The 13,993-nt window shown below is 34.1% G+C and overlaps 1 protein-coding gene and 1 long non-coding RNA gene across 2 annotated transcripts; one reads left to right on the forward strand and one right to left on the reverse strand.

Annotated features, from left to right (window-relative positions):
• The first annotated feature begins 553 nt into the window (after positions 1–553).
• LOC132295220 (small ribosomal subunit protein eS24z) lies at positions 554–4,607 on the forward strand. Its single transcript, XM_059793387.1, has 5 exons — positions 554–708; positions 1,035–1,076; positions 1,162–1,332; positions 4,122–4,208; positions 4,304–4,607. The coding sequence occupies exons 1-5, from the start codon at positions 637–639 to the stop codon at positions 4,343–4,345; spliced, it is 414 nt and encodes a 137-aa protein (XP_059649370.1). The 5' UTR covers positions 554–636; the 3' UTR covers positions 4,346–4,607.
• An 870-nt stretch (positions 4,608–5,477) lies between these two features.
• On the reverse strand, positions 5,478–13,993 carry LOC132295221 (uncharacterized). Its single transcript, XR_009478367.1, has 3 exons — positions 13,257–13,993; positions 9,632–13,162; positions 5,478–6,066 (listed from the first exon to the last, which is right to left on the reverse strand). It is a non-coding gene; the product is annotated as an uncharacterized LOC132295221 (long non-coding RNA).

Raw genomic sequence — 13,993 nt, forward strand, 5'->3', positions numbered from 1 at the left:
AAAATTGACGACTAGGGAATAATTTACTATAAAATTTAAAAATTCATAAAAAACGGAGTGTCTCTTGCACATTTTATATATAACATGGGTTTTAAAAATAGAATACAACAATATATTTTTAAAGTAATTTTGGAGTGCAAAATTTTCTTGAAGTATTGTTATTATTTTCTTTTTTTTTTTAATAAACACAAGTAAAGATATTGTATAAACTTGAGACTCAATATCATTTACCTTTCACACAACTTTCTCCACAATCGAAGGATATATTTTATAAATGAAAATTTATTTACCTTTTAGCCAACTTTTTTTCCCACAATCAAAGGAAATATTTCTTAAATAAAATTTATTTTTTTCTTCTTGTTTTGGTAAGTTGTTAGTATTATTACTCCATTATTCGCGAATTAAAACATCTTATTGTTTTTAATTTAGAAGTAAAGACATTTTAAAATTCGAACAACATTACCCGTATTCCGGATTGATGCTCCATGATCAAGTTTGACCCGACTTGACTTCCTACATAGCTATCAAATCTGCTATAAATACTATACAAATGTCTAGGGTTTTGCTTCCTCTTTTCTCTCCTCCTCCATCAACTCTTGGTGCTGTGTGTACCCTGCAGCTGAATCACACGAAAACATGGCGGACAAAGCAGTGACAATCCGAACCAGAAAGTTCATGACCAACAGGCTTCTCTCCAGAAAGCAATTCGTGAGTTTCATTCTCTTGTATATGTTTCTACATCAACCATCTTCAGGATCTGAAGTGCTTCTAGATTTTGATATGATAGAGAATATGAATGAATTTTTCTCGACGATCAAAAGGGTTGTGCTCTCTGTTTTAGCAAATTGAGAGTACAACCATGACTTGTTTGTTTTCTGAGAAAGTTGAGGAGAATAAGAAAGATTGTAAACTTCGACCTTTGGTTTCTTTTTTCAGTTTATATGCTCTGGATTTCGTTTATTTATGCATTTTCTGAGCAACCAAATGGAATCTAATGGTTTCTCACTGTTTTCGTATCTATTGTGTATGTGAAGGTCATTGATGTTCTTCATCCAGGAAGGCCTAATGTTTCCAAGGTATTTTACTTTTTTAATTATTGTTATCGTTGTTGAGTGAATTATTGATCTGGGTGTTCTTGTTTACCTACCTATTGTTATGTAGGCAGAACTGAAGGAGAAGTTGTCAAGGATGTATGAGGTGAAGGACACAAATGCAATTTTTGTTTTCAAGTTCCGGACCCATTTTGGAGGCGGGAAATCAACTGGGTTTGGTTTGATTTATGATTCTGTTGAGAATGCCAAGAAGTATGAGCCCAAGTACAGGCTAATCAGGGTAAATTTATACTGTATCCCTTTGTTCTATATCTCCATGTATGACGTATTTTATTTTTCTTGAATTGTGCTATCATGGCTATACAATCTAATACATGACTTGATTTTGTCTTTTGCAAATTTGTGTTAAGTTTAATGGAGGATAATGGTTTTGTTTTTCTTGAATTTTGCTATCATGGCATTGAGCAATATCCAATCTAATACATGACTTGATTTTGTCTTTTGCAAATTTGTGTTAAGTTTAATGGAGGGTAATGGTTATATTGTTAATTGAGATTACTAGATGTGCTGTGAAGGAGAAATTAGGAGTGACGCCTATTGGTGATAAAATAAGTGATAGTAAATTCATGTGGTATGGATATATAAAGACCTACAGATGCTCCAGTGAGAAGAACAAAATTAGTCTGCATAGAAGATAAGAGACCGACTCTCATACTACCAGTTATTCTATTTACGAACATCGAGAGATATTGATTTCAATGTTTGCTTCATGAAAGTAGAAAAGAGGGGGAGGTGCGCCTGGGGGCTGTCAAAATGAACCTTGCATCTAGCATCCAAGTTTGACAGAAAGTGCAGTTGATTCACACTTGTCAGATCTTGCCCGCGAAAAGAAGAAGAAATGAAAATTCAATACAATGAGGAGGAATTTGGCCAACCAAAACTAACATTGGAAGAAGTTATTAGAAATCCTTTTAAAAAGTTAAATAAAATAGGAGAGATGACTTGTAATATAAAAGAGCAAAAAAGACAATTTATGTGGTAGATGCCATTCATATGGGATTTAGGCAATGGTGGTGGTGATGGTGGTGGTGGTGGTGGTGGTGGTGGTGGTGATGATGAATGGACATGTTAATTGCTTGGGTTTATCTTGGTGATAAATTTATTGTTAAATTCTGGATCTATAAATCTGTGGTTGATGCCATTCCTAAATGTTTTCACTTTGTTTTTCTGTATGACCTTTTTATTTGCCTTTAGGATTTAGTACTATTAATTTGTTTTGCATGGTAGAAATGAATTGTTTGCTGAAAAGCATTGATGGTTGCTACTATTCCACTTGCTATCATTTTACATCCTCTCTCAATATGGTTTTCCATGTTAAATATTTATTCAATTAGATATTGTTTAGTATGGTTTATGTGCTATGAATACGACCTAGAAATGAAAGTGCAACATCTTAGGTTTAGAAAGATCATGAAATAATTATGAAAAAAAAGTAAGATCATGAAATATGACCAGTGTTTGAACCCCTTGTTTATTTTTTCAAGAGTTAACAGTGAATTTCTATTTATCCTATATTAGGGGTGTTAAAAAAATCCGATAAACCGAAAAAGGGGACCAGACCAGATTGGACTGGGCGGTTTGAGCTAGTTGTATAGCGGTTTGATCCGGTCCTGGCCCAAAATTATGAAACCGTATTTTTTCGGTTCGGTCCTGGTTTGGGGTCTTGCTGGACTAGCCGGCCTGGACTGAACTGTTGTATAACTTATATTTTATATATATATATATATATATATATATTCTTTTCAACTTCATAGTGATTAGTGAACTAAGTCTATATTCTTTTAGTCATGACAAGAAATAATTATGATAGCTGGGGACTTCAAACATTAGCTATTCCGTACTTGATCTCTCTTGTTTTTTGAAATTTTGAGTTAATTTTTTTTTTTTAATTCCTTTCCCAATACCTCGTAAATGGTAAACAGGGAATGCTGTATTTTTTTTCTTGTGGTCATCTGGTCACTGTCTGTTTGTTTATTCCACAGGTGCTTGATATTATTGACAATGCATATGTGATTGTCATCTAGTCACTTTTGATTCCCTGATGTATTATATGAAGTATTATATTATAACTGAATCGAACCAAACCGGTTTTTCGCAGTTTGGTTTGGTTCGGTTCTATGGGCATTATGGTTCGGTCTGGTTTCAAAAATAGTGGAACCGTTATAAATGGTTTGGTCTCAAAAAACTTTCAATCCGATCCAAACCAGACCGTGTGCACCCCTATCCTATATAATTGTGTCATGCAATTGCTGCTCTTTTATTATGCTTTAAAACTACATGTTACAGATCAAAAATGATATTCCATGCATTATGGTCCATTTTGTGAAAGGGAAGGAAGGATCAAGGTCTAGTTTTATGGTAGGGAGGGGGAAGGGATATAGAAGAGGGGATTTCTATCCGGACCATCATATTCTTTCCTCCCAAAAGTAGGAAGTAAGGGCTGAATGTTCTGCCCATCTTCTATTTTGCTTTTTCCCTTCAAGAAAACCATTCCTTTGACACGTAAATGTATCACGGTAAGTTCATGCAGTGTATATTGGTCTAGTAGTATGGTAGGGAGGGGGAAGGGGTATAGAAGAGGGGATTTCTATCCGGACCGTCATATTATTTCCTCCCAAAAGTAGGAAGTAAGGGTTGAACGTTCTGCCCATCTTCTATTTTGCTTTTTCCCTTCAAGAAAACCATTCCTTTGACACGTAGATGTATCACAATAAGTTCATGCGGTGTATATTTCCCATGGGGTGGGTTTTTTTTTTCCTCTTAATTGTGCTGTTAGATGACATTTCATTTTGAACTGCAGTATGAACATTTTGAAATCAATCAATGAATTTGTCTCAAGAGTTTGATCAATTTCCTTGTTTTATGTATGATAATCTAATTTAATTCCTGTGTGTGTGTGTGTATTGTGGAGGGTTTTGGATTGTGGTGGAAAACTTTATTGAAGTACACTACTTTGTCAAATTAGTGTATCCCTTTGGCACATGTTTCTAATGTTTATTGTTTTCGCAGAATGGACTTGATACCAAGGTTGAGAAGTCAAGGAAGCAGCTCAAGGAGAGGAAGAACAGAGCCAAAAAGATCCGTGGAGTAAAGAAGGTCAAACAACTACTTATATTTTCTTCTTTCCTTTTCTTTTATTTCTTTAAAAGAGAGTCAATTTTTAACCTTTTTTCCCAACCCATTTTGTGCAGACTAAAGCTGGTGATGCTGCTAAGGGTGGAAAGAAGAAATAAGCTTTTCTGGAGTCGTGAGCTGTGTATGGCCTCATATGTAATGATGGGGCTTTTTGGTAGCCATTCTTCTCATTGTATTAGTGAAAAAGAGTCCCGGTGACTTCTGATTGAGTTATATTTGATCTTCAATTCGTGTATTTTAAGATATTAGTTTTGAGGATTTCAGAATAGTACCAGATGCTCTCTTCTTCCTTTGGCTGGTCGTTATGATTGTAGCAGAATTTTAATTGTTTTAAATATTTTGTTCTGGTTTCGAGTAGTATGACGCCCTTGCATTATACTATTAGTACTGTTCCTTTTTCGTGCATTATATAGGCTCATGCTGTTTATCCTGGCATTTGTTCATCCATGTGATGGGAGAATCTTGTAGGTTATGAAACCGAGAGGGCTAATTAGTTGTTGAAATCTGTTCTGGGGCTTGGTTGGTGCATGAGTTGGGAAGTTGGATGGGTTAAATTGCATTTTTTAAAATTATAGTAGTTTACAAAAATTGACACATTTACTTTGCTTTAAGTGATTGGCTGAGATCGTTACCATACAAATCTCCTTTTAGAAAATTACTTCATCATGATACATCAAATTGCAAAACCAAAATTGAGTAACCTATTATCGATCATTTTACTAAATTTTTGATAATTGTGCTCCTATACTCTAGTCTCAACCAAATTAACTAAAGCAACATTAAAAACCTCTAACCAATTCATTACTACTACTGCATTGGAACATTATTCAGCCTCTCACAACATTAAAAACCTCTAACCAATTCATTACTCCTTCCGCATTCGAACATTATTCAGGCCTCTCATGTTCCAACAATCTTGCGAAAAATGGTTTCGTGGTGGAATGTTAACGTAGCTTTAGCTCTAGTAACTCAACCATTAATCTAGCTTGACCATACTTTAGTGTATCTTGGTCGACCAAATTAATATCAACTGCGGCAGGAAACGCTATTCCTACAGTCGTGGATCAAGGTATTCAACGGAAGTCATGATAATGAATCTCGGTCTCAGAAGAGACTAATCATTACAAGCTATTCGTAGAAGTGGTATACTAATTAACTTTCGTACGAGATGGAAGCCGCATTTTTTCCTCAAATTACTGTTCTTTTACAATGTAATCATACTTGGGCCTTCCAGTCATTCAATGTTAATATTACATTCCTTTTCCATCAACACTGATCACTTGATTTTCACGTACATCTACCTCTACCATCACTCTCAAAAATTGCCCCAAGCAGGGACGGACCTGTGATGGGCTTGGGGGCAATTGCCCCGACTCAAATTTTTTCTTTTTGCTATCACACCCCACTAATTTTGCTTTTTTTGAATTATATACTTAAAAAAAATTGAGTTTGCCCCCACTAAAATTAAAGAAAAACTATACTATTGCCCCGTCAACAATTTTTTCTTAAAGATTTGACGCACCCAGCCCAATTTACACTATTTAATAAATTGAACAATTGGAATGCATCTAACCATCTTCATTAACATCATAGCTACGTGATGTCATCACACGTCAGTGTGCCTGTTTAGTAGTTTAAACAAAATACAAACAAAGCAAATCACAAGCCAATTACACAAATCTGACACAACTGAACCATAAATTACAAGTTCTACTACCAAATTCTTCTACAATAATTACGTATTATACAAAAGACTGTATGTTGCTTCTTTCCCAATTCAATACCCCAAGACTCTAGACTTGGCAGTGGCAACCAAACCCTGTACATGAAAAATATAGATATGAAAGGAGTGAGCTTAAGGTCCAGTGAATGCGCGCAACACTACTACATCATAGTAATATAAACAAATATTATCTGATAATTTCAATTAAATTTCATTAGCATATAACTTCCAACTTTACATACATTAAACTATAGTACTCTCCATCTAAGCTAGAGTATGAACCTTATATGATATAGTACTCTCCATTTAAGCCAGAGTATGGACCTTATATGATATAGTACTCTCCTTCTAGGCCAGAGGATGAACCGTATATAAAATATTACTCTCCTTCCAGGCCAGAGTATGGACCATATATAATATATTACTCTCCTTCCAGACCAGAGTATGGACCTTATATAATTATATGTATATATATTTACACATCAAATAAACATTTTTGATATTTCAATTAACACATTCAAGTATAAACTTCCAGTGAGTACACTCACATTGGCTACTTCCCGAATTATTTACTTATCCCTTGGTAATGTCGAAGTTGTCAATTCCTTGTCCTTGCCTCTACAATATTATAGCCATGTTATATTCATTTCTAAAAATAATTAACAATTAATCATCAATTTAAATATAAATCCCAACCTTGGTACGTAATTGTAATTGTAATTGAAATTCAAACCAAAGTTGTGTAAAAAAAGAAAAGAAACAGTGGGACTAGAGAAGCCAGACTAGAGGAGAGGATAGGGAAAGTGAAAGAGAGTGAGAAAAGAAGAGAGAGAACCAAAAAATGGGTGTTCTGCATAAAAGGAAGGAAAGTAAAAATAGTGGAAGGAAAAGGAGACAAATAAGGAAAGCTAGGGAAATTTGTGTATGCAATAATAAAGGTAGAAAATTTTGTAGTTTTAATCTTATATTGGAAGTTTATCTTATCTAATTTTTCAATAAATTATTATTGAGGTGCTCTTGAAGAAAATCCATTCCTCTCATTATTTCTTTCTTAAATAAGTTGTTAAATTATATGAAGCAATACAATTCTTACTTGATTGTAATTACTGCGCTAAAATTTAATTTATATGGTTGTAATTAGAGTTTCAATTACAATTATAATTATGTACCAAGGTTGCGATTTATATTTTAATTGATCATTAATTGTTAATTACTTTTATAAATGAATATAACATTGCTATAATGTTGTATAGGCAAGGAGAAGGAATTGACAACTTCGACATTGCCAAGAGATAAGTAAATAATTCAGGAAGTAACCAAGGTGATTATACTCACTGGAAGTTTATACTTGAATGTGTTAATTGAAGTATCGAAAATGTTTATTTGATGTGAAAATGCTTATATATACTATATAAGGTCCATACCCTGGCCTGGAAGGAGAGCCATATATTATATAAGGTCCATACTCTGGCATGAAAGGAGGGTAATATTTTATATAAGGTCCATATTCTGTCTTAAAAGGAAAGTACTATATCATATAAGGTTTATACTCTGGCTTAGAAGAAGAGTATTATATTTTAATGCATGTAAAGTTGGAAGTTATATGTTAATGAAGTTTAGTTGAAGTTATTAGATAATATTTGCTTATATTACTCTGATGTAATAGTGTTGAATTCACTGGGCTTTAAGCTCATTCCTTCCATATCTATATTTTTTAGGTACAGGGTTTGGTTGCCACTACCAAGTCTAGAGTCTTGGAGTATTGAATGGGGAAAGGGGTAATAGACAGTCTTTTGTATAATATGTAATTATTGTAGAAGAATTTGGTAGTAACTTGTAATTTATGGTTCAGTTGTGTCTAATAGGCTTGTGTTTTGCTTTATTTGTATTTTGTTTAAACTACTAAACAAGCACTCTGAAGTGTGATGACGTCACGTAGCTACGATGTTAATGAAGATGGTTAGATGCATTCCAGTTGTTCAATTTATTAAATAGTATAAATTGGGTTGGGTGTGTCAGTTTTTGGTATTAGAGCCTAGGTTTTCTAAGTTCTGGAGGTAGTAAGAGTCTAGACATGCAGTGGTAGTAGGAAGTGTGTAGTAAAGTCATTTATTTGACTTGAGTTGATACTAACAAATAAGTGAAGCGGATGTGTACTATACATGTATATGTTGTTATATTTGAGATTCACTGCAGATAATAAGTGATGGAAGGAGGAAGCGGTTATCATGGAACCAAGGAAGAAGCCTTTTATATTCCTGTTGAGGCTGAAGTGGAACAATCTATTTAGGATGGTATGGGAAGAGAACAGGAGCAGTTAACTAACATGCAGAAAATGGAGAGAGCTAAAACAAAATTGGCAGAACAAAATAAAAAATTCATTGCAAGTCAAATCATGGTAAGAAAGGGAGGAGAAACAACAGGAAGGAAAGAAAAGCTCTAATCATGAAAGGTTTATAAAGCTAACACCCACAGAATTTGAAGGGACTACGAAACCAAAAAAAGCAGAAGGGTGGGTGAGAAAGATGGAATCAATATTTGTAGTAATGGGTGCAGCTGAAGATCAAAAAGTAAACTTAGATACAATTATGTTAAAAAATGAAGCTAGTTATAGATGGAAAACTACAAAACATTTATTGCTTACTCCAGGGGAAAGAGATGTGATATTCTGGAATCTATTTATTACATCTTTTTATGAAAAGTATTTCCCTTTAGTTTACAGAAAACAAAAGGATCGGGAGTTTATTCTCCTAAAACAAGATAGAATGTCTGTAGTCGATTATGAAGCTAAGTTTACAGCTTTGTCGAGGTTTGCACCTAAATTTGTACAGGATGAAGAAGATAAATGTACGAGGTTCCAAGATGGGTTAGAAGCGGCTATTAAATCTAGAGTTTCAGTTTTTGAGGAAAGAAAGCCATAATTGCTTAAACAGATGTGAAAGAATTGCAAGAAAGAAGGGAACGATATAAAAGAAATAGATCTGAGCCAACACAATTAAGGGGAGGTGAAGTAGGATCTTCGAGTTAGAAAGGTCAAAAGTCACAGTATAGAAGGGGACGGGGTAGTGAGTTTCATGGGTAAACATCAGGCATTGGAAGAGGCCAAGTGTTTTCTTAGCAACAATCCGTACAACAAGGTAGTTTTGGGAGACGTGGTACTAACACGGGGTGTTTTCACTGTGGAAGGGAAGTCCATTAGAAGAAAGATTATCCTGTATTGAAGGCACAAGAATGTTATCATTGCCAGCAACCGGGTCATTGAAAAAGAGAGTGTCCTATGTTGATAGGTGTGACCTCAGTGGGTAGTGTTGCTAGTTCTGGTAGAGATTTTGCACGGGGGAGCTCGTTAAGAGGAGGTAGGGGTGCTCCAAGTAGTTCACAAGCCTGGGGAAGAGTGTTTGCTATGACATTTCAGGATGCTCAAGCAACATCGGAAGTGGTTGCAGGTACACTTTCTATCTATATCCCAATTGCAATATACAATCCCGATATTCATTTGCAACAACTACCACTTCCCCCATTGGTGTAGAAATAAACAATTTACTATCTAGTGATGAAAGTGGTCTACTCAAATGCATAGCAATTGATGATGTAATAAATGAATGTGTTGATCCAGGATCAATAAGTACAGTAACATTTATATCCAAAATAGAAAGTGTACCTGTCACAACTTCCGGTGTTGCTTGAGCATCCTGAAGTGTCATAGCAAACACTCTTCCCCGAGCTTGTGAACTACTTGGAGCACCCCTACCTCCTCTTGATGAGCTCCCCTGTGCAAAACCTCTACCAGAACCAACAACACTACCCACTGAGGTCACTCCTGTCAACATAGGCACTCTCTTTTTCGATGACCCAGTTAATGGCAATGATAACACTCTTTTACCTTCAATACTAAACAATATTTTTTCTGATGACCTTCCCTTCCACAGTGAAAACACCCCCTACTAGTACCACATCCCCCAAAGCTACCTTATTGTACAGATTGTTGTTAAGAAAACCCTTGACCTCTTCCAATGCCTGATGTTTGCCCCTGAAACTCACTACCCCGTCACCATCCATACTGTGACTATTGACCTTTCTGACTCGAAGATCCTGCTTCACCTCTCCTTAACTGTGTTGGCTCAGATCTATTTCTTTTATATCGTTCCCTTCTTTCTTGCAATTCTTTCACATCTCTTTCAGCAATCACGGCTTTGTTTACAAGTCTATTGTAATTTGTCTCCTCAAAAACTGAAACTCTGGATTTAATAGTCGCTTCTAACCCATCTTGGAGCCTCATACATTTATCTTCTTCATCCTGTACAAATTTAGGTGCAAACCTCGACAAAGCTATAAACTTTGCTTCATAATCGGCGACAGACATTCTATCTTGTTTTAGAGGAATAAACACCCACTCCTTCTGTTTTCTGTAAACTGGAGGGAAATACTTTTCATAAAAAGATTTAACAAATGGATTCCAGAATATCACCTCTCTTTCCCCTAGAGTAAGCAATAATTGTTCTGTTGTTTCCCACCAATAACTAGCTTCATTTTTTTAACATATATGTAGCTTAGTTTACTTTTTGATCTTTAACTGCACCCATTACTGCAAATATTGATTCCATCCTTCTTACGCACCCCTATGCTTCTTCTAGTTTCGTAGTCCCTTCAAATTCTAAAGGTGTTAGCTTTATAAACCTTTCATGATCAGAGCTTTTCTTTCATTCCTGTTATCTCTCCTGCCTTTCTTGTACCATGATTTGACTTGCAATAAACCTTTCATTTTGTTTTGCCAATCTTGTTATAGCTCTATCCATTTTCTGCATGTTAGTTAACTGCTCCTATTCTCTTCCCATACCACCCTGAATAGATTGTTCCACTTCAGCCTCAACAGGAATATAAAAGGTTTTTTCCTCGGTTCCATGATAACCACTTCCTCCTTCCATAACTTATTATCTACAATGAATCTCAAATATAACAACATATATATGTTTAATACATATCCGCTTTACTTATTTGTTAGTATCAACTCAAGTCAAATAAATGACTCTACTACACACTTCCTACTACCACTGTCAGTCTAGACTTTTACTACCTCCAAAACCTAGAAAACCTAGGCTCTGATACAAAAAACTGATGCACCCCAACCTAATTTACACTATTTAATAAATTGAACAATTAGAATGCATCTAACCATCTTCATTAACATCATAGCTACGTGACGTCATCACACGTCAGAGTGCCTGTTTAGTAGTTTAAACAAAATACAAACAAAGCAAATCACTAGCCTATTACACAAATCTGACACAACTGAACCATAAATTACAAGTTCTATTAACAAATTCTTTTACAATAATTACATATTATACAAATGACTTTCTGTTGCTCCTTTCCCCATTCAATACCCCAAGACTCTAGGCTTAGCAGTAGCAACCAAATCATATAACTGAAAAATATAGATATGGAAGGAGTGAACTTAAAGCCCAGTGAATGCAACACTACTACATCAGAGTAATATAAACAAATATTTTCTGATAACTTCAATTAAACTTCATTAATATATAACTTCCAACTTTACATGCATTAAAATATAGTACTCTCATTTTAGGCCAAAATATGAACCTTATATGATATAGTACTCTCCTTTTAAACTAGAGTATGGACCTTATATAAAATATTACTCTCCTTCCAGGCCACAGTATGGACCTTATGTAATATATTACTCTCCTCCAGCCAGAGTATAAACATTATATAATATATTACTCTCTTTCCAAGCCAGAGAGTATAGACCTTATATAATATATATAAACATTTCCACATCAAATAAATATCTTCGATACTTCAATTAACACATTCAAATATAAACTTCCAGTGAGTACACTCATCTTGACTACTTGCCGAATTATTTACTTATCCCTTGGTAATGTGGAAGTTGTCAATTCATTCTCCTTGCATATACAACATTATAATTAACAATTAATCATCAATTTAAATATAAATCTCAACCTTGGTACGTAATTGTAATTGAAATTCTAATTACAACCACATAAATTAAATTTCAGTGCAGTAATTACAAACAAGTAAGAAATGTATTGCTTCATATAATTTAACAACTTAATTAAGAAAGAAATAATGAAAGGAATGGATTTTGTTCAAGAGTACCTCAATAATAATTCATTGAACAATGAGATAAGATAAACTTTCAATATAAAATTAAAACTACAAAATTTTCTACATTTACGACTGCAAACACAAATTTCTCTACCTTTCCTTATTTGTCTCCTCTTCCTTCCACTATTTCTACTTTTCCTCCTTCTCTGCAGAACACCGATTTTCTGGTTCTCTCTCTTCTTTTCTCACTCTCTTTCACTTTCCGTGTTCTCTTATCTGGTCCGGCTTTTCTAGTCCCACTGTTTCTTTTCTTTTTCTTTTCCTTTTCTACACAACTTTGGTTTTAAAGTGCTGGTCCATAGAACTCCCAAAGCGCAAGAGGTAAAATAATGTATATATGAAACTTTTATTAGGTGTGTGACATGTGTCCAAGCCCACTAATACCCTCTTTCTTAATTTATTCCTTAAATAAGTCATCCAAAGCTTACCAACATGCTTCTATATAAATACATATCTATACAAGTCGCATGATATATATAATATATATGTATACAAACACACACATGGTGCTGGCAACTATTAGTTTCAATAGTTATCCACCTAACTTGAAATTCATCACAGCCAGCCCACCAACTTTAAAGCTCTAATTGATACCATACACATGAATATATAACAAACATGTGCAAATACTTCTAAGTACCACGTACCATGCATGTGTAAACAATTCTAATGCTAGAAATTAATTGTTTATAAAAATGAAATTTTTTATTTTTGTTTTCTCAACTCAATTAAATATAAATATTTAAGTTTAAATAAATATTAATAAGTTCATAATAATAAATAAAGAACTAAATTAAACCAAGTAAAAAAATTCAGAATGTTACAAGATTGCTCCCTCTCACATATTTTTCTGGGTCCATCTTGCTCGAGAGAGACAATACATCAAGAAAAAGAGGTTTCGAAAATGATGAATTAATATAATAGTGAATTAGGAGTCCAAAAATATTCAACCGAATAGGCACAGAACTCAAAATAGTCAAAATATCCCTCCAGTGTTAACATTCTGTAATACCTTTTCGATTTCATTTTGAGATTTGAATCACTGTAAAAAAACTGTCCTTCAGAAAAATGACTTTCAAATCTTTGCTATGTCAAATGCTTGAAAAAAAGAAGAAGAAGAAAATAGAAAGTATTACCACTATGGCAGATGGGAGGAGATTTGACCCTCTTCAATGGTGGTTTCGTGTTCCTCATGTAAACCCTAGAATATCCAATCGCTTTCTTTTCCCATTCTCTTGTTTGATATAAAGAAGGAATTTGTGAACCTTCTCTTTGCTCCCTTGCTTATTTACTAGCTTCATGCGTTTGCTTTCCATTAAAATAAACCACACAAAAAACCAAAAAAAAAAAATTACAAAAAAAAAAAAAATCAGAACTATTTTCACTCTCTAAATCTGGCTATATTATGTACAAAAACTGTGTTATACGTTATACTTTAAATTTTTTTTTTTTTACCTATCACGTGCCCATTTTTGTCCCAAAGCAGACTTGAACTCTCTAACCCCTAGGCCACATTTTCCCATAAAATTAGTGTTCTCTTAGTCATACTTGGGGCTTCCATTCATATTCAATGTTAATATTCCATTCATATTCCATCCGTAGGAATAAATAAGTGTGTGAGTTTCTTATCAATGATAAATAAAAAAAATAAAAAAAATGCATATAGCTCATATCTTGACTTGCCTGCCAATGATTTGGAAAAAAATAAAAATAAAACTCCATAATAATAATAATAATAATAATAAGGGAAAAGTGTAAAAAACTCCCTTGAAGTATTGGGTTTTGCAACTAACCCCTTGAACTACATAAAACCTCCTTAAACTAATAAATTGTTACATTTAACCCCCTTGAACTAACAATAGGTTGCCGGAAA

This window comes from Cornus florida, unplaced genomic scaffold (assembly GCF_030987335.1).
Source record: "Cornus florida cultivar Cherokee Brave unplaced genomic scaffold, ASM3098733v1 CherokeeBrave_3.0.0_Hap2_Chr02, whole genome shotgun sequence".
NCBI lineage: Eukaryota > Viridiplantae > Streptophyta > Magnoliopsida > Cornales > Cornaceae > Cornus > Cornus florida.

Coding starts and splice junctions, on each gene's coding strand:
- LOC132295220 (XM_059793387.1), top strand. CDS start 637: ATGGCGGACAAAGCAGTGACAATCCGAACCAGAAAGTTCATGACCAAC. Junction 1,077..1,161: donor GAAGGCCTAATGTTTCCAAG/GTATTTTACTTT, acceptor ATTGTTATGTAG/GCAGAACTGAAGGAGAAGTT. Junction 1,333..4,121: donor CCAAGTACAGGCTAATCAGG/GTAAATTTATAC, acceptor TTGTTTTCGCAG/AATGGACTTGATACCAAGGT.